Source organism: Misgurnus anguillicaudatus, chromosome 19 (genome assembly GCF_027580225.2).
Source record: "Misgurnus anguillicaudatus chromosome 19, ASM2758022v2, whole genome shotgun sequence".
Lineage (NCBI taxonomy): Eukaryota > Metazoa > Chordata > Actinopteri > Cypriniformes > Cobitidae > Misgurnus > Misgurnus anguillicaudatus.
The window spans coordinates 33,552,779-33,578,674 of record NC_073355.2 but is presented as its reverse complement, the minus strand read 5'-3'; the positions used below and the strand labels follow the sequence as shown (position 1 = coordinate 33,578,674).

General features: G+C 36.0%; 2 protein-coding genes across 3 annotated transcripts in view; both read right to left on the bottom strand.

Annotated features, from left to right (window-relative positions):
- The window catches only part of LOC129436402 (beta-1,4 N-acetylgalactosaminyltransferase 1-like), a 41,086-nt gene extending 19,961 nt beyond the window's left edge, over positions 1-21,125 (bottom strand). Inside the window, exon 1 of one of the 2 annotated variants that reach the window (XM_055194515.2) lies at positions 20,995-21,125. The gene's annotated coding sequence lies outside the window, so the exon portion shown is untranslated. The remainder of the gene's footprint in view (positions 1-20,994) is intronic. The other variant, XM_055194513.2, reaches the window with a different exon arrangement.
- LOC129436403 (uncharacterized) lies at positions 18,438-24,399 on the bottom strand. Its single transcript, XM_055194517.2, has 3 exons — positions 23,697-24,399; positions 21,429-21,792; positions 18,438-21,348 (listed from the first exon to the last, which is right to left on the bottom strand). Exons 1-3 carry the CDS (start codon positions 23,885-23,887, stop codon positions 20,587-20,589), a joined length of 1,317 nt encoding a protein of 438 aa, XP_055050492.2. The 5' UTR covers positions 23,888-24,399; the 3' UTR covers positions 18,438-20,586.
- Between the last annotated feature and the right edge of the window lie 1,497 nt (positions 24,400-25,896).

Below are 25,896 nucleotides of genomic sequence, written 5' to 3'. Positions count from 1 at the left end.
AAAATGCAAGGTCTTCCCTGAAAGAGATGACGTCTGAATGGGATCATATGTATCTAGAACTTGGATAAACCTTTCAGCATTGATGGTGCCTTCCCAGATGTGTAAGCTGCTCATGACACACGCACTCATGCAACCCCAAACCATCAGAGATGCAGGCTTCTGAAAAGAGCGCTAATAATAACTTGGGTTGTCATTGTCCTCTTTAGTCCAGATGAAATGGCATCCCAGTTTTTCAAAAAGAACTTCAAATTTTGATTTGTTGGACCACAGAACAGTTTTCCACTTTGCCAAAGTCCATTTTAAATGAGCCTTGCACATTGAAAACGTCTGTGCTTCTGGATCATGTTTAGATATGGCTTCTTTTTTGACCTACAGAGTTTTAGCTGGCAACAGCGAATGACACGGGTGATTGTGTTCACTGACAATGTTTTCTGGAAGTATTCCTGAGTCCATGTTGTGATTTCCATTACAGTAGCATTCCTGTATGTGATGCAGTGCCGTCTAAGAGCCCGAAGATCACAGGCATCAAGTATGGTTTTCCGGTCTTGACCCTTACGCACAGAGATTGTTCCAGATTCTCTGAATCTTTGAATGGTATTATGCACTGTAGATGATGATAGCTTCAATCTCATTGCAATTTTTCTCTGAGAAACTCAGAAAATTTTTTTCGCTGCAGCATTTTGGGAATTGGTGATTCTCTGCCGATCTTGACCTCTGAGAGACACTGGCACTCTGAGAGGCTCTTTTTATACCCAATCATGTTGCCAATTGACCTAATAAGTTGCAAATTGGTCTTTCAACTGTTCCTTATATGTACATTTAAATTTTCTGGCCTCTTATTGCTACCTGTCCCAACTTTTTTTGGAATGTGTAGCTCTCATGAAATCCAAAATGACCCAATATTTGGCATGACATTTCAAAATATCTTACTTTCAACATTTGATATGTTATCTATATTCTACTGTGAATAAAATATAAGTTTATGAGATTTGTAAATTATTCCATTCCTTTTTTACTCACAATTTCTACTGTGTCCCAACTTTTTCTCTTTCAGGGTTGTATTTTGAAATGACGAAACACACACATGACAAGCTACATACATGTTGTGACGAACTTCGCATCATGCGCTTCAAAAAAAGAAGTCACCAGCCACTGGTGTGTATGTATGTATGTATGTATGTATGTATGCATGTATGAAAGTGAAGCCGAAACGTCTCGATCGCCCCCAAGTGACTGGTCCCAGAATAGGTCATAAACCCCGCCTCCCCATGTTATTCAATGGGACTTGAGACCAACTAAAAAAATTTATTTCACTTCAATTATCTTTTTTCCGAAGCTGGTTTCTGTCATTTACTTTAGTTTTTATGACGCTGATGTAAATTCAAATGTTTGTTTTTAAAATAAGTTGGTGTTTAGTTAGTTATTTAATTATATAAAAACGGTGGTGTCACGTCATGATTGACAGCTGTGATATCGTGTGATATGCGCATTCTGCGAGAGTGAGGGCGGGGTCTTGATTTTGCGGCTTTACTTCCTGCTCACTACGGCGCAAGACTGGTCCCGAAATCGCTACTGCGCAGACTCAAGACCCAAGATGTCAGCACCATATCGGGACACTGGCGGCTTCACTTTTCACCAATGGAAGAGAGCGAACAGGCATCGTCCATTTTTTTACAGTCTATTGTTACAATAGTAAATACCCAGCCCAGTCACACGAAATTACGTACCTATACTCACATCATTTTTTGATTGTTTTTCGTGATACTGTCACGAATTTCCAAGTTTTTTCGTGATCGTATCACGAATTTCTGTTTATGTGTCATTGTCACGTATTGGTTACTCAACTGTTTTGTCCTAATTTCTTACCATTTTCGCTTCGGTTTAGGGTTAGATTTACATAAAATGACATCCTTACCCAAACCCAACTCTAACCCTAACGCCAGGCGACAATGGTTTAAAAATCAGAAAATATAAAAAATAAATCTGAAACAAACAGTATAAACCAATGTATAAAGTGACATCCTAATGCAAACACCAAATCTACCCCTAAACCGAAGCGAAAATGGTTTGAAAATAGGAAAAAGCAGTTGAGTAACCAATAAGTGACAATGACACATAAACAGAAATTCGTGATATGATCACGAAAAAACGTGGAAATTCGTGACAGTATCACGAAAAAGAATCAAAAAATTATGTGACTATAGGTACGTAATTTTGTGAGACTGGGTAGAAATACCACCAGTAGCAATAGCTTGGTACAGATTAAGAAACATTTATATACTATGGTATTTACATTTTACTCCAATGTGCTTCAAGGACTACCAATAGGTTTACCAAAATGAAGAAATATTTAGGAACAGCATATTTTTTTTTATTTCCATGGCCATTATGTTATACATCTCAGCCAACAGGTGAAAAAAGACTCAGATTTACTAAAGATCTGCTTTTAAAGGTCTGTATACAAGGGTGTGCATTCCAGTTCTTAGAAAACAAAACATGTCTAGTTATTACCATTGAAGGTAGAAATACAAAGTCAAACTCCGTGACCTTGGCATTTTGAGAAAACAGTGCTTTTGTCACTGTAGATCAGTGTTGGGGGTAACGAGTTACAAAGTAACGGATTACAGTAACTACATTACTTTTTTGGGTAACGAAGTAAAGTAACGCATTACACTAATAATATTGGTAACTACACTACTTTACTAGACTATAGGAACGCGCTTTCCTGCGTTACCCAAGCAGTGTTTGCCTGGGTGTAAAGTTCTGTCTATTTAAGTGGTGCGTGCATGCGTGTCCCTGTACGTGTGCCGTTGCCATAGAGATTGACTTGACGGAGCTGCTGGTGCAAAGGGGAGCGGGAAATGAAGACTGAGGGCGATATTCACATAACTTTCAGCGTATTGCTCGAAAGGACAAAAATATTCTTGTGAAATGCACACTATGCCCACACGACAAGTATCTTTCAACTGCTGACAACGCGATGAGCAACCTGTCTGAGCATTTGTAAGCCCAGCATGGCAATACAACACTTGTGGCGAAAGATCCTGCTTAACTTACCGGTCAGGGATCGAGAGGTCTGAACCCGAAGACGGAATTAGGTAATGAACCTCAATCGAGTCAGAGCCAGAGCATAATTCTTTTAAAGAAATTATTTGAACGTAACCCGAACAGTAATGTCGCGTGCGCTCAATTTATAGAAAAAAGCCAGGAGTCAGGACCGCTGTTTTCTTCATAATCTTACCTCCAAATCTAATCCTATAAACTTTTCGGTGTTTGATGTATCACTGTTACCTCCCTGCCAGACTGTCTTAAATAGAGAAATAAGTTAATTCCTTGATTTGCGTTGTTGATTCATTTATAAATAATTCCCCCAAGGGTTTAGTTTATGCGCAAAAAGCATTAAAATGAATATAACGTGATGATTACGTCTTTCTTTGGTGAAAAAATAATAAAATAAATAAGCCTATATGAAATGTGTTTCCCTTAAATAATTAGCAAATTAACAAAACGAATTCAAAAGTAGCCTATATGAGTTTATTTATTGTGTGACGCGCTCCAAAACCGATGCAGCACAAAACACTTTTTACCTATTTAAAAAAGCACAATGTTTTGTTATTATTGCGAGTGTAACTTTACATAAATAAATTTACACATTACAGTTTTGAATGTTGTTTTACTTTTATTTGTATGACCATAATTTAAGGTAATTTAAGGTAATGCAAAATGCAAGCTCCTCACGCGTTTCATGCCATCACCCGCGTGGGTTTACACAGGGCAGCGAGAAAGAGACATTAAACTTTAAACATTTAACATTCTACTTGAGTTTTTTTGGACATCCCTTTGGAATCACTGCAATCATATCATCAATTTATTAGGTAATAATAAATATAAGCGCAGCGCTTATGAGTGTTCAAACACTGCTGTCCGCTCAGCTGTCATTCAATCAGCCGACCCTCACAAAGTTTCACATTAAATGATAATATATTTGAACAAGCATGGTCCTGTGCTTATTTCTGTCAATGTTCTGCATGAATATCTTTAAAGGTTTCTACTTACATCACGATTTGCGGCGCGGCCGGTCGCAGTCTGTATCTAAAACGGGTATGAAATAAATTGATGCTGATGTCGGATAACGGGTCAGCTGTTATTTTAATCGCGCGGATGCGGGTTATCAAACAGGACTGTGCATGACTCGTATAAGGAAAATGGAATGACTACATGAAAATTATAAAATAGCCTACATGTTTATATTCTGTATGAAACCACCATGGGCGCTAAACTTGCGGTGTTAAAGGGACAGGTCACCCAAAAATAAATTATAAATTTTGTTGCAAACCTGTATAAATATCTTTGTTCTGATAAACACGAAGCAACATATTTTGAGAAATGTTAATAACCAAACCAAGCATGAGCCCCATTCACTTCTATAGTAGGAAAAAATAATACTATGGAAGTGAATGGGGCTCATGAATGGTTTGGTTACAAACATTCCTCAAAATATTTTCATTCATGTTCACCAGAACAAAGACATTTATACAGGTTTGTAACAACATGAGAGTTACAAACCTGATTTACAAATAAATTATACAGAATTTTAATTTTTGGGCGAACTATAAATCCGATGGGGTCAAAAATTAGGGTGCACCTAACTTTTGTGCTGGTGCACCTAAGAAAAAATGTTAGGCGCACCAGTGCAACCATTGCAAAAAGTTAGTCTAGAGCCCTGGCCGGTCATTAAAAGTAGTCACTCATCATCAGCCGACCCCGCCTAAACCATGTCCATGTATCGGTAAATTAAGAAAAAGGAAAGTAAAGTAATAAGTAGTGAAGTTACTTTTCAAATGCAGTAACTAGTAAAGTAATCTCATTACAATTTTAAGAAGTAACTAGTAACTAGTAACTAATTACATTTTTTGAGTAACTACCCCAACACTGCTGTAGATTAAACCAAAATGACATACACACTGTATGTCACTGTATGATGTCAGAATTGTGATTTTTGTTTGTATATCAACAGGGCCTGAAACAGAGGACACTTGTTCTTTAAAGTAACAGATCAATAACTATATGCCAAACTGATCGTAGATTAAGAATTTTGAGAAAGAAGCCCAGTATTTTGTCAATTTGTGCTACATTGTCAGATTTTGCTACACCTGCCTAAGAAAAAAATAGCCTATATGCCACAACCCAACCCCTAAACCTAACCTTCAAACATGACAATGCGAGGATTGGGTAAATGGGTAAAATGTCAGGACACCGGCACACACTTCAAACCTAATTTAAGACATCATACAATCCAAACATTATGTCTTGTGGGTTGTGATGCATGAAGAAAAGTCACAGATGACTGAGTTCAATTATTTCTCAAGTTGAAAGCAAGTTGAAACCTTTGTTGAGATCTCCTGCATCTCAACTATTTTTCCTGAGAAAAAGACTAAAACCTCACAAAACGAGTTTGCCAAGTCTGCAATCAAAACAAAACATTTTTAAAGATTTCAAAATGAACTCAAACACTTGAATTCATTAAACACAGATTAGTTAACATACATTACTGTTTCAATTTTGTTATACAGAAGGCAGATGACACACGCGTAAAAGAGGTGTTGTTTATTAAAACCCAGATGTAAAAACTCGTAGATGATGATATGGCAACTGGTTTGTATACTGTAGACGATGAGACAGCAGATTGCTTCAGACATACACATCTTGATCAGGTGGCAAGGTGACGGTGATTAAAAGTCAGGTTATAGTGATCGTTGTGGTAGTGTGTTGTGAATCTGTGAGAATTTTCTCAATTAAGCCAGTTTATGGCAAACGGTATACACCACAAGATTATCAGCCTGAATTTGGGCCCTTAAGACAATTCTAGGTAAAGTCCCGATCGTCTTTGTGGTTGAACCGATTATCTTATCAGATTTTTTTATAGGTGAAAAGTCACCAACCTTCAGCGCTATTGTTTAGCTTAAATGTTAAACAAACATACGGCGATAGACGTGTGTGCCATCCTTTGAATGGTCTTTTAATCCATATTGCTAATCATAGTTAGCCCAGCGATAGGTTACATTAAACAATAAGCCTTGACAAAATTTTTCAAACCACCCAAAAGTTATTCATATGTTGTCTAGGAAATATCCAAAATCTGTCCAGAATCAGTCACTGTACATATTCGGACAGTTCCTAACCTTCTTCTGCATCCATGTTTAAAATCCCTCCTAAAAACTGTGAGGATTGCAGGACAGATGAACCCAAATGCAGACGATGTCAGGGTGAAAACAGAAAACACTTTATTTCTTAACAAACAAAAAACCCACGAGGGGGTAAACAACATGAAACATGAACTTCACAAATAACACTGAGACTTCAACTTGGTATCTTGACTAGACACGAACACCAAACACGGGACCAGAACACAATGAACCTGCACAGAACAAAAGAAACACTGACATTAAATAGAGAAAACCAAACAAGATAACGAGCGGGAACAGGTGATGGGAATAAGTAATAATTAACAATAAGCAGGAGGACGAGGGGGCGGGGACAAATGACAAGACACCGGAGGCACATGCCAAACACAAAAACAAGGCATGAACCTCCACACAAAGCCAGGGACTGCCAGAACTCTGCCACCATGACAATATACAAATATAACAAGACTTCAAGGCAGAGTCCTGACAAAAACATGCTAGCTTATGCTTGTCAACATTGCCTCTGCGGCTCTTTTTGCCTCCAGCTAAGCCCCGCCCACCCAGAGATGCTGCAATGTTTACAAACTTTTCAGGGGTCTAATGGTTTTAAGGATTTCTGAAATAGCAAACCAAAACACAATAGCTGAATTCATAATAAAGAATCATCTATAATTCTGAAAAGAGATCCACCCATTAAAAACATAGCGGCTATCAAAGACAGTTTTTATAGTGTTATCCCAGAGTCTGTTTCTTTTGTGTTCAAGGCTGGACAGTTTTGTTTAAAGGGGCCATAGCACAAGACTTTTTTAAAATTTCAAATAAATCTTTGGTGACCCCAGACCACATATGTGAAGTTTTCACTCAAAATAATTTATTATAGCATGTTAAAATTGCCACTTTGTAGGTGTGTGCAAGAATGTGCCGTTTTGGTTGAAGTGCAAACACTGATCACAATGATGGTGGTTTTTGCAATTGAAACTCAATTGTGCTGTAAATTATTTTCTCTCTCTCCTTTTCTCTGCCCTAAATGGCAGTGCTGTGATTGGATAGTGCAGATTAAGGTGCGGTATTATTATAATAAGAGCTCCTTATGACATCATAAGGAGAGCCAAATTTCAACGACCTGAATGGTTTACCAAAACTAAGTTACTGGGTAGATCTTTTTCACATTTTCTAGGTTGATAGAAGCACTGGGGACACAATCATAGCACTTAAATATGGAAAACGTCAGATTTTAATGCCATGGCCCCTTTAACACTTTCATTTGGAAGTGAATGTGAAATTGAAATTCTTCACAAATCAAGGCACTTAGTGCTGTATTTTGTTCTGAAATGGGTCCAGTGGTTAGTGTGGATGATGTTTGATAAGACAAAACAGGGATTGTGTGGTTAGTGGTAGGGCTGTCACGATTTGTAAAATTTCCCTGATGATTAACTGTCTAATAAATAATACAACTTTGGTGATTAATTGTCTGCTTCAGGGCTTTCACAATTATTATGGAAAACATGCATACTGTCCTTCGGGACATGTCATTTTTAAATGATGGTGAAAGAATTGGGCATCAAGATCTGCAAATTCAATGTGCTTTGAAGGGGGGTGAGCAATTGGGTGGACTGACCCGTTGGTTGCAATTGCAATCTCAGCGTTAGATGCCACTAAAATCTACACACAGCACCCTTAAAGCTCACATAACACACGCAACACTGAAAAAAATTATTCATTCAATTTACCCAATTTTTTAAGGTAAGCGGTTGCATTCAATTTATTTATATTTTTGTTTTGTTTTGTATTTCTTTTTTTAATGTAGCTTAAATAAATTGATTGCGACCACTTACCTTCTACAAATTGAGTAAATTGAATGAATCATTTTTTTCACTGAATCTTGAGTACACTGAAAAAATGATTCATTCAATTTACTCAATTTTTTTGCTTAAATGTAGCTTAAATAAATTGATCCCAACCACTTATCTTAAACAATTGAGTAAATTACATCCTTCATATCTGGGAGGGGTCTTTATAGTTTTATCAGATTTATAAAAGACAGATCAGCTATAGCGATTGTTTTCAGAAAAACACAAGATCCTTGAGGTATACCGCGAGAGGAGCGAGTCACGAGCAAGCAACAGACAAAAAACATTATTCCACCATCTCTGGACAACATATGATTCATTAAATGTTCATGTAGTTTACATCATATACACTTATGCGCCGATGGCAACAAAACACAGACATTTGATGCAGTTTTACATACCGCCTGCGACACGTGACTCAGTTGGTACCGACCCATTTCAACAAATCCAGCATTAAACACACACGTACAACTACAACTCTGCTACCCCAGATAAACAAACTATATCCAACAAGCTTAACTCTTTCCCTGCCATTGACTAGTTAACTCGCCGATTAAGAGAAAGCGCTTTTTTGCCAATGACAAGTTTTTCCGGCAATCTGTATTTCTGCTATTATCCACCAGGTGGCGCTCTTACCCAGAAGCAACACCTTGGGGTAGTGGATCTCAAAGTGTGGTACCAAGTGGTACACAGAGGAATCATAGTCTGGCTAACACCAGACCAGTCTCATAGAGAATAAGACGAGGTCTGGGAACCAAATCCGTCTGTACGTAGCTCATAGCCAATCGGTGTGTCGCATAGACGTCATCATCGTCTTGCTGCCCCCTCCCCGTTCTGTGATTGGTTCCCTATTTCCAACCCAGTCTCACCCCATGTCGTCAATATTTGACGACACTTGACCATTCGTCAATATGTGACGCGGAGGGTATACCTTTCGCGTCATTTTTTGACGAACTGGGGACTTCAATACTATTACGTCCGCTGCATTCTCTTCTCCTATTTTCTTACCATTTTCGCGTCGGTTTAGGGTTAGATTTACATAATGACATCCCTACCCAAACCTAACTCTAACCCCAACGTCAGGTGACAACTGTTTCTAACCCCAACGCCAGGTGACAACTGTTTAATTTCGCGTACACTGTTTAATTTCGCGTACACTGTTTAATTTTGCGTAATCTAACCCTAAACCGACGCGAAAATGGTAAGAAAATAGGAGAAGAGAATGCAACGGACGTAATAGTATTGAAGTCCCCAGTTCGTCAAAAAATGACGCGAAAGGTATACCCTCCGCGTCACATATTGACGAATGGTCAAGTGTCGTCAAATATTGACGACATGGGGTGAGACTGTGTTACAACTTCAGGGGCAAAATAGGTCCATAGTTTGCATGCCAGACTTGCAGCGTGAATAAATTTGCGTGCAAGGCAGCATGGGGAAACCCAGGCTAGAGGAATCAGTGAATTTAATGTAAATTGTTTAACAAAATGTTTAACAAAAATATTAGTATATTCTTAATTTTGCAAATTACTAACTACTAAAGGTAGGGTGTGATTAATCTAAAAATATTTTTAAGTACAGCTTTTTTATATTTACATACAGTACAGATTTTATTTAACTTTTGATCACATTTTAATTTAATCATTCATTTTATTTACATTTTTATTTACTTTAAGCACAGTGCAGTGTTAATGTTCAAACTTTGTAATGGTTGGCTGACAATTATAAATATTTGTATAAGGAATAAAAATAAGAAATATTCTTATTAGGAATAAAACTTTGTTTTTAAACTGTGCATAGCTCTGAATAGTTAGGCCTAAACCAGTGGTTCCCAACCTGGAAAAGTAAAAAAAATCTCTTATATCAAATAATTATTTAAATTTTGCGCACACACATCACTTGTTCAATCATGTGCTTGTTGTCATCGTAACGGCAAAATCAAAATGAAACATTCAGTATTCTATGTTCATACACAAAATCCCGAAAAAAGATAAACAACTGCGTTTTACTAGTTTACTAGTTTACTAGTGAAAATATTATGCTAAAAGGAAACATTTGAAGTTGAAAGGAACATTTCCTGTGTATTCATGTAATAAAATGTCAATAAATACTTAAAACTAAATTTTGTTACTATATATAGTGTGTTGGTGTTTATGTGCATAGCATTAATATTTATATAAAGAGTTTCGTTGCAAAATGAGATAACTCATTTTTTGGTTGTGCAGTCCAATTAATATCAATTCAACTGCAGTTGGTTTGTTTTAATTTAAACCTTCATAACTTAAAAATACAGCTAAGTAGCACCATAAAACAAATTAATAACATGATAACATAATAATAAACGGAATTAAAAATGGATTTATCCAAAATAAAATAAAAATGGATTTATCTCGTTTTGCAACAAAACTCTTCATATATATATATGGGGGGTCTCGGATTGTTAAATATGTACATAGGGGGTCCCCAAGGAAAAAGGTTGGGAACCACTGGCCTAAACAACACTTCTGGATTTTAACGTTGGTCTTTATGGCGGTACTTGGAGAGACAAATATTTTCTGAGGTGGTACTTGGTGTAAAAAGTTTGAGAACCACTCAAACAGTTAGAACTCTGTGTATGTTTTCAGGATCGCGCTGAATGTGATCTCTAACAAAAGTCCTTTACAAAAATGCAATTATATGAGAGGTGATAAAAAGAGAACAAATATACAGTATGTTTGATGAAACCTTTTTTTTGTTTGTTTGAAAGCTTTGTTTTTATTTGTTATATTGTATGTTTATATATTTAAAGAAGAACATTTTCTGGAAGGCATTAAACTTTTGTGCAAAATGCCGGCGCTAGCTGTCAACTTTTTTAAAACGCTGACAGGGTAAGAGTTCAATTTCCCTTACAACAAAAACACACTTCTTCTGTGACCTTTATTTCCTGTCAGCTCTTGGTTGGTGTCGAAGTCATTTATCAAAAGATCTTTGTTTGTGTCCAACAGAATAAAGAAACTCATACAGGTTTAGAAAACATGAGGGGGAGTAAATGACAGGATTTTCATTTTTTTGGTGAACTATCCCTTTAAGACAAACAGGCAAACAGAATGCAGTCTGCCCTCGATAAACTCTAAGTAATCCTCTTTGAGGTAACTTTCAAAAGATTTGTGCAAATAAAGTGATTGGGAAAGACACTGACTATAGAGCACAGCATGAATCAAAATTGTTTGATAAAGCCAGATGCTACAATAACATAAAATGAAATGCCCCGAAGGACAGTGTGCATGGTTGGGCGTTTTATTTTCTGAGGGCATCAAATGATTAATGTCAAACAAATGTCATCATTTATTACAATAGCCACACATGAAGTGGCACTTTAAAGAAACAAGAAAAGTCGGTAACAAAGGACAGGCAGGCAAGAGAAGCGGATCCAATTGCAGTTTTGAACCAGATTTTAAAATGAGAGTACGTGACATAGTAAACACACAAATGTAACGTTGACATCAAATGTCACCAGGGTTACAGGTGTCACACCACCACCATATGATAATCATAAGGCCTGTAATTTGAAACATTATGTAATGACAGCACAATTATATTGTTTAACTGTCTGTATAAGTCTAGATCTTGTTCAGGACAGTCCTGTCACTGTGCCTGTATGCGTGGGCAACAAAACAAATTCCTTGTATGGTTCCTGAATAAAGCTCTCTATTCAGTGACAGCTCCCTGCTCACGCCACTCTCACACAGTTTATTGTTTTTAGCATTTCTAAGGCATGATGCAGCAAAACGTCACAACGTAGCAAGAGAATAGAAAAAGTGTCGCAACAGAGGTGGCAAAAAGCAATTACTGACTTAGCAAACAGCTCTCACATACTTTGATGCATTAGCAGTCATCAGGTTTTCTGAGATATGGAGACATAATTGTGTGAGAGAAATAAATGTGCAGTTATTCCTAAGTCAGCTGCGTATAAAATAAAATAGAATTTGGAATTCATTCATAATGAACTTCTAGAAAGTGAATTCACATTTTGGGAAAGCCCCTGAGCAGAATTATGCCCATAGATGAGTTATTTTTGGTTATTTTATCTCAGTGCAATGATTGAAGTGCTCGATGAAAAATTAAGCGCCCGAGGTGTCACCTGATAAGCTCTTATATCAGATGACAATCAATCAAGCAGTTAAACAAAAGCACTTATTCATTCATGTGCAGCAGCTTTTCAGTAGAAACCCGAGCCTTGCCTGCCGTTTTGCTATGCCTCTGAATCAGAGGTAAAATGAACAAGCAAAAATGTGACATATCAGGAAACAAATGAAGAGTTTGGTTGCAAAACGAGATAACCACCATTTTTTTAATTGTTCAGAAATCTCGTTTTTTTTGGTTGTGCATTCCAATTAATTTCAATGCAACTGCAGTTGGTTTGTTTTGATTTAACCTTCATAACTTAAAAAATACAGCTAAGTAGCACCATAAAACAAAATAATAACATGATAACATAATAATAAAAAACATGTTTTGACAAAAATGTTAAAAAATGGATTTATCTCGTTTTGCAACGAAACTCTTCAAATTATGAAATAAGATATGACTAACAAAAACACATAGGAACACTAAGACACTGTTTTTTTCTTGACCACAAACAGCCAGACAGAAAAACAAGCGCTTCTTCCGAAACCACCTTTCATAGGTGTCATTTACACTGGGGACGCTGGGGACATGTCCCCACCACTTTTTGAAATGGCAGATTTTGTCCCCACCACTTTTTGAAAGCATATGGTCTGAAAAATTAAACAATACCTGTGTGACTTACACTGCAAAAATGACTTTCTTACTTAGTATTTTTGTCTTGGTTTCAGTAGAAATATCTAAAAATTCTTAAATCAAGATGATTTTCTTGATGAGCAAAATGACCTAAGAAAATAAGTCTAGTTTTTAGACAGAAAATATACAGTTTAAGTTAATTTGTGATTAAAACAAGCAAAAATATCTGCCAATGGGGTGAGAAAAGATATACTTGACGGAAGATATACTTGCTTTTTTTAAGCACAAACTCACTTAAATTGTATATTTTTTGTCTTAAAACTAGACTTATTTTCTTACCTCATTTTGCTCATCAAATACATCTTGATTTAAGATTTTTTAGATATTTCTACTGAAAACAAGAAAAAAATACTAAGTAAGAAAGTCAGATTTTCAAGAAAAAAATTCTTAGTATTTTTGTCTTGTTTTCAGTAAAAATATCAAAAAATTCTTAAATTAAGATGCTTTTTCTTGATGAGCAAAAATCTAGTTTTTAGACCAAAAATATCAAATTTAAGTGATTTTGTGCATAAAACAAGATGTTTTCGGTAAAAATATCTAAAAATTCTTAAATTAAGATGCTTTTTCTTGATGAGCAAAAATCTAGTTTTTAGACCAAAAATATCAAATTTAAGTGATTTTGTGCATAAAACAAGCACAAAAAAATCTGACAATGGGTTATGCAATTTTTTCTAGAATTTTTCTTGAATGTAGTGTTTAAGAAAAAATTTCAAGATTTTTTGTTTACCCCATTGGCAGATTTTTTTGCTTGTTTTATGCACAAAATCACTTATATTTGGTATTTTCGGCCTAAAAACTAGACTTTTTTAGGTCATTTTGCTCATCAAGAAAAAGCATCTTAATTTAAAAATGTTTAGATATTTTACTGAAAACAAGACTACAAAGAAAATTTTTCTTGAAAATCCATTTTTGCAGTTTACGACTGGTTTTGTGGTACAGGGTCACATATGTTGTGTTGTATGCTTATGCTGTGTTTTCTTTTACATAATGAATTTCATTGTAATCATTGACTTGCATGCTGTTTTCTACAGTATGGTGCTTTGGCACTGTTCGGTTGAGCTGGTATTGTAGGGACTGTTACTGCAGTCGACATTGTTGATGGTTTTATGCTGAGTTTTTGTGTTGTTGGCCTATTCCCATTTTTGATTCGCCGTTATTCAATATTTTTCCAGTCCTGCTGTAATGTTTTTTCATCTAAACTTTTGTCCCCACCACTTTTCAACACAAACTGACTCCCTTGCCGCCTTTCATACTATATAGAAGGCGAAAAGCACTACTTCGCCTACTATATAGTTGGACTTGCGAAGACGCAGCACAATGGGTGCTTTTCAATATGCCTCCTCTTTCCTCGCTCCTACGTCTTACCACCCAGAAACCGATCAAGCTTCACCATCTTGTAGGACATCTCAATTCTTTACAGTTTTTTACAGACGCTTGGACACATTTCTCAATACTTTTGCAAAACTCTTCACGCAGTTCTCCTAACCAACTTTCAGCTTGGCAAAGCAGTTCATTTCACATTCAAAATGCACTACAACTACAAAAACACTTTTTTCAGGTCTCAAATCAACTCATTTTTCCAAAACACTAACAAAGGTTAACAGCCGACAAACACACTTTGTCACTCACAAAACAATGAACTAAAAAACACTAACAACATGTAGCATTATACAATGTTTTCTTGTGTAAAACAAGGACACATTTCTGTTCATAATTCACTGCAATATATGTTACTGGAATGAAACATGATGCAGAATTCGTCAATATTTTATGTTGTTTATTTATTTTTATTTATTTTTCACTGAGTAATTACAAAATACAAGAATTTGTATACACACCATCCACTGATACAGATACAATAGTAAGGTTTTTTAGCATTTAATTTTAAGATTTAAAAAATACTTCATTAAAATATTACTGTAGAAATGTAGCAAATTGATGTCTTATTCAGTTGTGTATTATGTTATTGTTTTGAACATAAGTTTAACAGTTTTAAAAACAATATGTAAGCATGTGCAAATTGGCCTATATGTATAAAGAGTTTTGGCAGTTTGTTTCTGAGTGAGAAAAGAATTCATGAAATTTGAGAGATGTCAATGTATTTTGTGCCAAAGCAATGATAATTGATCCTCAGTTTAGCCCACATAGACTTTTGTTGTGCTCACTGTGTGAAGAGTTTTGCAAAAGTGACCTAAGTATTGAGAAATGTGTCCTAGCGTCTGTAAAAAATGTATTTGAACTGCGAGAAACGAGGAGTAATGTGAAAGTTTTTTATTAACTAAACCTCACGCACGTATAAATCTATTACCCCTTAACATTGTCATATCTTTAAACAAACATAAATGTTGGTATTAATCATTCAATTATTGTAAATGTAGACTCTTGTCAGACAGCATATTTAATATAAGACCACCGATCTATATAAATGATCATAGACACATATGGAATTAGGATATGCCACAATGCATAAAAAGTTAAACTTGTGGCAATGTTTCTCGCGGCCATATGAAAATAATTGTTCTTTTTTGACACAAGGTAGACCAACCATAAGTTATTTGGCAATATGCATGATCTCTTAATAATAAAAAAGTAAGATAAGGATTTTTTTTCATCTGTTTATCCTGCATAGTTGATAAATCTTGCTTGTGTATTGTATATCAGGAGTCTCCAAACTTTTTCAATCCAACAGGTAATCTCAAGACCCACCATTAAAAAAAAGAAATATGGAACACACAAAAGTTTGTTTCCTTTTCAGTAGTTTTTGAAAAACTTTTATTGAATAATATTTAAATATCTTATGGAATGCTAATTATGGCAAAAATCATAATTGTTTTAGACTATTTGCACTGAATTGGAAATTATATATTTGATAAATACAATGAATTGCAAGGCTGTAGAGAACAGTGCTCTATTGAGACTTATGTAGGCTACTGGAGATTTAATTATTTAATATAGTTAGTTGTTAACTAAAGTGGGCCGGTCTAAGGCATAAAACTCCAGGGCTGAAAATGAGTCTCACTCCAGCCCTGACGTGAGGAAAAGAAAAAAAGGATGCACAAAAAGAATTGAGAAGCACCCAATATCATCAAGACAAACTACATTTTGCTCTCGCATATGTTAACGTCCAAACTGCTAAACCTAATGCATTACCACCACCAAGTGGTCACTTTATGCTGTTGAAGCAAAAATATGTATGTATACTAATACAGGTCTCAACGCAAATACTTTTTTATACTGTGCCGGTCGGGCCAGTGGTTCAGGTTTTCACTTGAACTGCCGACATTTTTATTGGCTCCACTAAAAAAACTTCAGTGACTGTCACATAATTCACATAATTCAAAAGTCCAATATACTTATATACACATACAACAGACATGTTCCAACGAAAAAAGGCTCCCAACTTTTCTGGTTTACCTGTAAACTGACGGCAAACTGTGCAAAACATTGCATCATTTCTTTCGTCATGTTTTACCCAAGTAAATGTCTGCTTCCAAGATGTTAAATAATTATGTTTTTGGCGGTGCCCCCAACATCTTAACGTCTCTTTGCTCTACCAGCTGACGTAACAAGCAACACACATTGTTGTTCACAACAACCAATAAGGTAGAACAGTGGTTCTCAAACTTTTTCAGCGTGCGGCCCCCTTTGTGTACGGTGCATTTCTTCGCGGCCCCCGCAAAGAAAATTTATGACAAAAACAGTTCTAAAACTTCACATTTTAATTAAACAAAACATTAAATTATACAAAGTAGTGCTGCCTTATTTTTTTTTAGGTTTAATTTCACAGAATTCATGATAAATTAATGTATTTTATAAAATGTCATAAAACTGGGGCCCCCCTGGGACCATCTCGTGGCCCCCATGGGGGCCCCGGACCCCAGTTTGAGAACTACTGATGAAGAAAATACTTCATGACATTGCTGAGAAGTTAACGTGCGCGACGCTTAAAATGTGTCTCGATGCGATGGTACCGTTGCATAAGTATACAAACGGCCACAGGAAGAAAATGTTAATATTATAAAATATAAATTTTAGTGGCTGCGGGCGAAGCACTCGCCCGATTCGGCAGGTGACAATACTGTTAACTGGCCCGGACGTCTCTCACACTTGCCCCGGGCCACCGGGCAGTCCTTTATGTTGAGCCCTGTAATATGAATACTGTATGCAAACCTTGTATAACATCTAATTTTATTGTATATATGCTTTTATTTTATTTTTTAAATAAATGCACAATGAATTCACTACTGTAGCACTGTTTTGTACATTTCCATTCTTAATCTTTACATACTACAAAAACAACATAAAACCCTGTAAAACCAGTTTTAACATCCAACTTCTTGAGTAAATCTTCAAGAATATGAAAACAAATATATTTTGCAATAGTTACTGGTAGTTTACTTATCTTTGTTTGATAAACCAGAGTAATTATTAAAAAGTTAATTGCAGCGATAGCATACTATACTGCCCTACAAAGCCAAAGCGCAGTAACTACGCACTTGGTCAAAATTGAGTTAAGGTTTGAAATAGGCTTTGTGAGATCTATTGTGTCTTGTGACAAAGTCTCCTGTTTCAATTTTCAAAGACGCATTTCAAAGAAACGTGTGTGCCAAAATTGCAGTAACATGTTTGACTGGCTGGTGCAAAACACTTTAAGGGCATTTTTCTCGGTTTCAGTGTTTGCCTAGTTACTGCACTTAGCCTTTGTAGGGCAGTATACATTGGTAATATAGTGCCTTAATTTTAACAATCTTCAGGGGGGTGGCATGTATTTTTTGGTGTGTGTGTGTGTGGGGGGGGTGTTAGCCCTGTTGCTAACCTTACAAAATATTTATAAAAATTGTCGAATTTTATAGCAAACTTTATGATTAAGTACATTTTATTTGAGCTATCAAAACATAATACATGCAATGTATTGGAAGTTTCAAATGCTTACCCAGGATGCATTTATTTAATTATAAATACTGTACAAACAGCAATATAGCAAAATATTATTACAAATAAAAAAAACACATTATATTTACATACATTTTAAAATTAACTCCTGTAATTCCTTATTTCTGTGATGGCAAAGCTGAATTTTCGGCATCATTACTCCAGTCTTGTTGTTTGACTAAGATATAGAAAGGAGCATAATGATGATACATATCTAATTTCTTTCTCTTTGCTACATTTTCTTACTCTTTGTCCAAGTAATACATAACTGACTATGTGCTGACTTAAATGTTTTAAATGCCAATGCTTAGAAATTAATGCAAATAATTATCTTGGATTATCCTGCAATTCTCATGCACACTGTAAAATGATGTTAAATCAACATATATTTTTATGGTTACGTTAACTTAACAAAATAAGTTAAACAATTTCAACTTGTTTTATAAGTCTTAGAATAGCTTAAAAAAGTAGGTTGAATTAACTTGCAAAACCAAGTTGTTTTAATTTTTTACAATGCAGCCAATCGCTGATATTTATATATTTTTAAATATCATATCTAGAGATTTTTTATATCTTATTATTAAACACAAATCTAACTGGAATGCTTTTTGTCTTTTCTTCAACAAGGGCTGTGTCCCCCCCCCCTCAAATCAGGCCGGGTTATGCTTTGATATTGGCAATTGTCCATCCAGAATCATCTTGTGTTACCAGTCAAACTCTGCAGTAAGGCACCCATCACACATGTGATTTGCATGCCTTTTGTGCCCTTATGTTATTTTGGGAATGGGAATGATATAAAGGGTCTAATCAGAACCATATGAATTTACTTTGATGGCATGTTATTTTATCCTAAAGAGTAATAAGTCGATACCTTGTTTTTAATCAAGTGTAATCTGACGATGTGTCTCTGTGACTGTGAGGGCTCCATATGGCCGAAACGCTCACTGTGACCTGAATGTCTTTACTTTCTCTGTCCACAAAAATCTTCACAAATCTGATTAAACTCAGTGGTTTAACCTCAAGTCTGTGCCACAGACATTTATTCAATGGTAAAACAATGCCTGCAGATAAAAGTACACTTCATAGGCTAAATCATTTTTGATTAACAATATTGCCATAATACAATAACATAAACCGATTACATGGACCTTTGGTTAAACTGCATTTTGCTTTTTCTAAAGGTGGACGTTAAGGTAAAACCTGTTAGGCCTCCTTATTTTACACCATCGCATTAACAACAAATCTGTAATAATAAATAATGCTTTTAAAGTTTACTCAGGGAGCTTGAAAAGTCACACACATGAATTGAAACGTACTGTAATCCTTAAAGGAACAGTATGTAATAAATTGATATCAATTAATCATAAAATGGCCCTGATATGTCACTAGACATTAAATAATTTTCATTTCAAATACTTATATCACTGACAACAGTGGTCCGGCCAGGATATTGTCATTTAAAAAGTGGAGTTGCAGCCCTCAACTGATGTTTATGTTGTCATGTTGTGTAATGGCCACCAGTTTTGTGATTGCAGTACCAGTTTTAGCCACAAGTTTTGTGATTGCAATATCAGTTTTGGCCACAATCCTACATACTGTTCCTTTAAGTAAGTATGGAAAGTATGGAAATATATATAATAGCCCTTTTTGACCATACAAACACACAAGCTGTTTATACTTTATGTTGTGTATATTAGCATTTATTAATAGTATCGACATCTATACAATACATATTTGAAACAGCATTGTACAATGATAAAAGTACATTGTTGAATTTGATATTGAAGAGGGAAAGAAGTCTAAAATACAAATAAATTGTGAAAAAAATAAACACAACGATAAAGGCCTGTAAGATTTTGTTTTGATTTTGCTTTTAACACATACTTAAGCCGACGTCTCCAAAGGAATTTGCTTCCAATATAGATGCTTTACATTATTGTACTTGTAAAAACTTTTATAAGTCATAGTCTCGACACATTGTTTGACATAAGTGCAGAGGCTTGTGAGTGTAAATACAGCTTAATGCATGACTTATCTCTGGTTGTAAAACTGGAAAGTGTTTGCTTAAAGAAAAATCCCATATAACAAAGTGTTGAGTTTAGACCATGAATAGTATCTAAACCATGGGTCTCCAAACCTGGTCTTAAGCCTGGAATACACTGGGTTGTCCCAGACGAAAGATTCCCATCGTGAAACAATTGTCGCGATTTCTGTGATCGTGGCTTTTCATCGGTGGTCCTATGTCGTACAGCGAGAGAGGTTCAAACTCAAAGACAGCTGTTTTCCCGGTCTTGCGTCCAAAGATAGCCTACAATAGTGTCAGAAATTCAGCATGATCACCGCACAGTGTGTTTGCTGCTACGACCTGTGGTATTTGTTTACCACAAGCACATGCTGGTGACATTGCGCTAACGTGTGACGTAACCGTTGAAGCCTCCGTGTCATCATCGGACAGTCTACATGCTTGTCGTACCCAAGTTTAAACGATCCATGTCGCACACTGTGATAAGGTAATGATCTTATAGGAGGGAAAAATCCTGAAGTGGATTCTGGGCTTCAGAGGGCACCTGTCCTGCAGATCCCAGCCCCAACCCAAATCAAACACAAAAATTTGAGGCAGGTGTGTTGGAGTAGGGTTGGAACTAAAATATGCAGGAGAGGTGCCCTCCAGGAACAGGTTTGGAGACCCATGATCTAAACAAATACCTTGGTTTAAGAACGTAAAATGCATCTTGTTGAGCATTCATTATGCTCTTTGTTTCAAAAGTTTCAAATTCTCTTCATGATCCCAAAGAGACATATTGTCCTACTAAACCATCTCATTAGTCTTCATCTTCAGTGTGCTGCCAGTGTTTTCTCTTCTTACGTTTCCTCTCCGCCATTAACAAGGCACCAAATACTGTTACAATCACAGTAACGGTGATGACTAACACGGTAACGGTCTCAGCCATACACAACTGGCTGTCTACCCATGCCAAAGACGCTCCAGCAAGCTGCCAGGGCTCGTGACAAGTTACATTATCGTAGTCGTCCACGTGGAGGTGGCGCACGCTGAGCAGCTTGCTGAATACACGGTGCAGGTCGCAGTCGCAACTCCAAGGATTCCCTGCCAGCTGCAGGTGCGTAGCAGCCGTGTGCAAACTCAGAAACGTCTTAAAATTCAGGTGCTCCAAATGATTCCCCTCCAAGCCCAAAAGAGACAGACTGTGAAGTGGAGCGAGTGCATTTACCTCAATCCGAGAGATATTGTTGTTCCCCAGGAGCAGGACCTCCAAGCCAGGAAGCATGGTGAGAGAGCCGTCCCGCACGACACCCAAGCGGTTCCCCTGCAGGTAAAGCTGGCGCAGACGGGAGAGGCCACGGAACGTGCCGGGTTCCAGAGAATGGATCCGATTGTGACTGAGGTCCAGTTTCTCAAGGTTCTCCAGATGTTCCAGGCCCGGAGGTTTCAGGAGAACCAGCGCATTGTGGTCCAGCCTTAGCTCCCTCACAGACGACAGGCTCTCCGAGAAATGAGGTGGAATCCGAGTCAGCATGTTTTGACTCAGGTCCAGCTTCTCCAGATAGGAAAGAGAGTAAAAAGCCTGCAAGCAATAAAACACCTCACTTATAATCCAAAATATGCATGTTTACACACGTGATGTATATTAAAAAACACGCTTACATGAGTTTGTAGATCTTGGATGCCACTGCCCGAGAGCACAAGAATACGAAGAGACCAAAGGCCGGCGAAAGCTCGACTTCGGATAACTGGAAGCTTGTTTCCTTCTAGATCCAGGAGCCAGGTGCCATGAGGAAGTCCATGAGGCACTTCATCAAGACCCCTGGCATGGCAGTCCACCAGATCTGAGTGCTCATAGCACAGACAGAGGTGACTACACAGTCTTGAGCTCCTCGATGGAGACAGATGGAGGAAAAGCAGCGTGATGGACAACAGCATGATGTGATGAGAGCTACCAGGCGCTCTACAAACCATGCAATTGTTGTCTGGAATTGGGCATGTGTGAAATAAAAAATTCCCCAGCTTTCTATAGGAGGGACGAAGGGAAACAATGAGTTTTCATAAAATATTTTTACTTATAGTGTCTGCTACACTACACATATTATTACTTTACACTATTGACTGAAATCTTAAATCTAATTTACAAACTGTATGTTTACTTTTGCTATAGTGTATTGTTGTTTTCATTTTACTATTCCTGTTTTAACCTTTATTGTATATTCTTTAATATTTTATTGCCTAATATATTACTTTTTATGAGTTTCTATTCTAGAAATGGACAAAATAAGCATTTTATTGTACACATGAACGAGGAGAAGACAATACATTTCTTGGTAATAGTTTAAGGTAAGTAAGCTATTTATTAACATTAGTAAATGTATAAGCTAACATGAACTAATAATGATAAATATTTTCAGAATTAATTAATCTTTGCTGTTAGTTAATGCAAATACAATTGGTTATGTTAGTTCATTGTGCGTTAACAAAAACTACTGTTATTGTTTGTTGATATTCGTAAATACTGTTAATAAATATACAAGCTTATTGTGAAAGATATGATTTAGGTATGTGACAAAATGACGTAATACGCACGAGCGCTTTGTTCCCACGGCTGTGTTCCCAGCAGGTATTCAGCGCCAGACGCGTTGGTGACTTAGGAAATCTGTCATATCTTTGCTTTGTGAATACCTCTTAAGCCCATATACTAGTGACATAAATTACTTCCTCACGTTGATTCTCACGTTCGAATTTCCAAGATAGCTGTCGTAAGAAGAAAGTTATAAGCGAAGCAAAATTTCTCTCGTGTTTGGCATTGAAATCCTCTATGAAGGCGAGTATTTTTTTGTTTCAAACCAAATACTTTTGATAGAATATACATTTAACTTGAATTAGGTGAAGTTTGGGATTGATTGTAACATTCGCATGTGCTTTTTTAAGATCCGCGAGTGACGTAGTTGTCAAAAGCAGAATCGCCCATTCAATCATTGGCTTCCAAAACTTCTCCGTTTTCATCAATCCGTGCATTATTTTTCAAAGTAATCATACAGAACGAAGGATTAGAATCTCTAGATTACATTATTGGCATAATTCTGTCAAACATATAAATAAATACATGCATGCAACCTGCATGCATTTATTGATTTATTAATGATAAATAACATAATCATCAGTTAATGTATTAATAATATCTGACCATTTAAATTGCTCGCCAGCATTATTAGTCAATTAAGAAATATTAAAGAAACAATGAAATGTTTATTTAATATATAAAAATATAGCTTTTATTTGAGAGGGCTTTGATTTCATATGGAAAGATATGCGTGGATTGATGCTCTCGGTTTCATTAATTAGTGGTTAATCAAAAATAATAACATTTATTTATATATCTTTTAAAAAGATGTAATCTTAATCTTGTTGGGCTTTAAAATACCTACAATGTGGTGTTTGAATTATGCAAATAGACCAATAAATGAGAAAGTTATGATATTTTAAAGTGTTTGGTCAAGCGGAAGAGGTCACAGTTTTTGATAGTTTTATCGTTTTAATTGGGTACAAAAATGCCCCCTAATTTTCGAGTTAAAAAATTCCATAACTTTCTCAATAATTATCCGATTTTAATAATTTAAAAACCATGTTAAAGTTCTTTTTATTATCTATCATATGGTTATAATTATATATGAATTTTCTAGTATTTATATTTTTTGTCACATACCTCTTGAACTTATTAATTAATACAATAACGTTAAAAAGGCGAAAATTTATTTGTTTTCTTACAGATGACAAAAACAAACGCAGTCTTGCAAACAAACACAGTTTCTCAGAGTATTGAGCATTAAATCGCAATCGCCATCGATTAAATCACAAAACAATGTGTGACTGACTTTCTCCATTTACTATCGCAAGGTGTAAACAAACCTGAAAAGATCTTACCGTTTTTGCAGATGACGCAGTTTTGAAGAAGTAGCTACACAATTAAGTCTTTTAAAATAATATTCTTCCTTTACCCCTAAAATAATACGCTTTGAAAGCAACAGCGATCTCCTCAATACTCCGTTTACAGCGTCCCTCACATACAGGACCGACGTTACAGCCTCCGTTTCTCTAGGTGTGTTCGACGTCATGCAGTGCTGCGCAGACCTATGAGTTTATGACATCAAGTACCGCGAGAGCGAATCGATAGCACAGCTTTATAACGCTCTCGCGGTACTTTAATGCTATACACCGATCGTCTGCGCAGCGTCGCACACACCTTCTGTCACATGTGACTTTAATCCCGTGTGCTTTAACCCCCAGCTGTCCTTGTATTACGTTACTCTGTGTTATAATTCCTTCTTTAGCCCAAATAATTACACAATTTTTATTTACGCGTAACATCCTCTGCCGAATTTATCATTTAAACTCGAATAACGTGGACACCAGCTGGCACACTTAAGGCTCTTCTAATACATGCATTACATAACACAGAATTGTGTATATTCCTGGAACAAGTCTCAAAAGGATTTTAAATATCCTGGATTACCAGGTTTATAGTTTCTCTAGTTGTGAGAGTTAGATATTTTTAAGTCGGTTTCCCATCTTGGTTATTGTAATAGTTACAATAAGGTTGTATTTGTTCAAATAATTGAATTAATCGGGTCATTAGCCAACATCCCTGCTAAAAAACCAATAAAACCATTACAGAAAATTCTAATGGCTTCCATTAAAATACCAATAGGAACCATTAGCTTTTACCATTAAAAAAAGCCATATTCCATTAGAACCAATACATAGAACCAATTGAACCAATACATACCATTAGAGACCAACAAAAACCAATACACTGTAGTGTGTTTTGAGCCATATTCCATTAGAACCAATAAAATTCCCAATAAAAACATTAGAATTTTCTGTAATGGTTTTGTTTTTTCAGCAGGGATGAAAATACAACACTTGGCATTTATTAATCTTAGTTATGTTAACATTTACTAATGCATATTTAAAATCAAAAGTTGCAAATGTTAATATTAAGTTAGTTATAACAGGGGCCTGTTGAACGCTTTATTCCGATTGGTTGAGAAATGAGTGTAAATTATTTTTCTGTAAACTACACAACTTTTAAATGTCTTAAAAATAGGCACCAGAGCAGTGGTCCTTTATATTATTTGAAAATAACACACCCGAGGTGTAAAGGGTGTGCATTATTTTCCAGTGATTCAACATCCCGTTGTCAGTTATTCCTTACTCGATGTACAGTAAAGAGCAGTATAACAAGAACAATTGTAATGGAATTACCAAACAACAATAAATGCTGAAAAACTATATTCCACATTGTTAATTCACGTTAGCTATGCATTTATAATGTTAACCTTGTTGTAAGTGTTGCCCCACCTTTATAGCAAACTAGTACTATACAGGGTAACTGCACACAGAAGTGGCCCAACATAGACCTACATGATGTCTACAACATGATCTAGATGTTCCAAGGGGTCGAGGAAAGAAATGGGAAACCATGTGCATATAAATTATACATACTGTACGTTTGTGTGAGAATAATAGAAAGTCTTCTCGACATCAATGATTAATTGTAGTTGAGTGTCATAGGTGCAAATATTAAAAGAGTTATACATAAAGGATCCCCTTTTAGTCTCACAGAAAGTTTATAATCTGTCTCTCTCTCCTTAGCCTGTCACATTAAAGTTGCTAGAAAACGTGCAAAAGATTTTAAAGATGTTGATTTAAGATTTTTTTTGACTAGCATTGCAAAGATCACGGGATCAATTACTGTAAACACATAAAAAAAACATAGAATAAATGAATTAAAGCATTTGCATAAAAAAAACTTGCCACCGAACAAGTTTAAGAACCACTGCTGTATGTGAGGTGTTATTGGCTGGTTTCCTGAAGAGATTAAGGACTAAGATTTACTAATAAAAACGCAATTTCAAAGATGCTGTAGATGAATTCTGTTTAAGAATGTGGTTGTAATAAAGATAGAATTTAAAACATTAACATTTAGCAGACACTTTTATCCAAAGCGACTTACAAAAGAGAGGAAAAACAGCAAAGCGATTTGTCACAGGAAAGTAATAATTTGTTGCACACTGCAAAAACATTTCCTTATGCAGTTTTGTCTCGTTTTTATTCGATTATC

Excerpts from the sequence above, each read along its gene's own strand:
- LOC129436403 (XM_055194517.2), bottom strand. The coding sequence starts at position 23,887 with ATGACGTCGAACACACCTAGAGAAACGGAGGCTGTAACGTCGGTCCTG. Across the intron at positions 21,793-23,696 it reads CTGCGTCATCTGCAAAAACG|AAAGCTGGGGAATTTTTTAT; the intron begins GTAAGATCTTTT and ends TCCCTCCTATAG. Across the intron at positions 21,349-21,428 it reads TCCAAGATCTACAAACTCAT|GCTTTTTACTCTCTTTCCTA; the intron begins GTAAGCGTGTTT and ends TATTGCTTGCAG.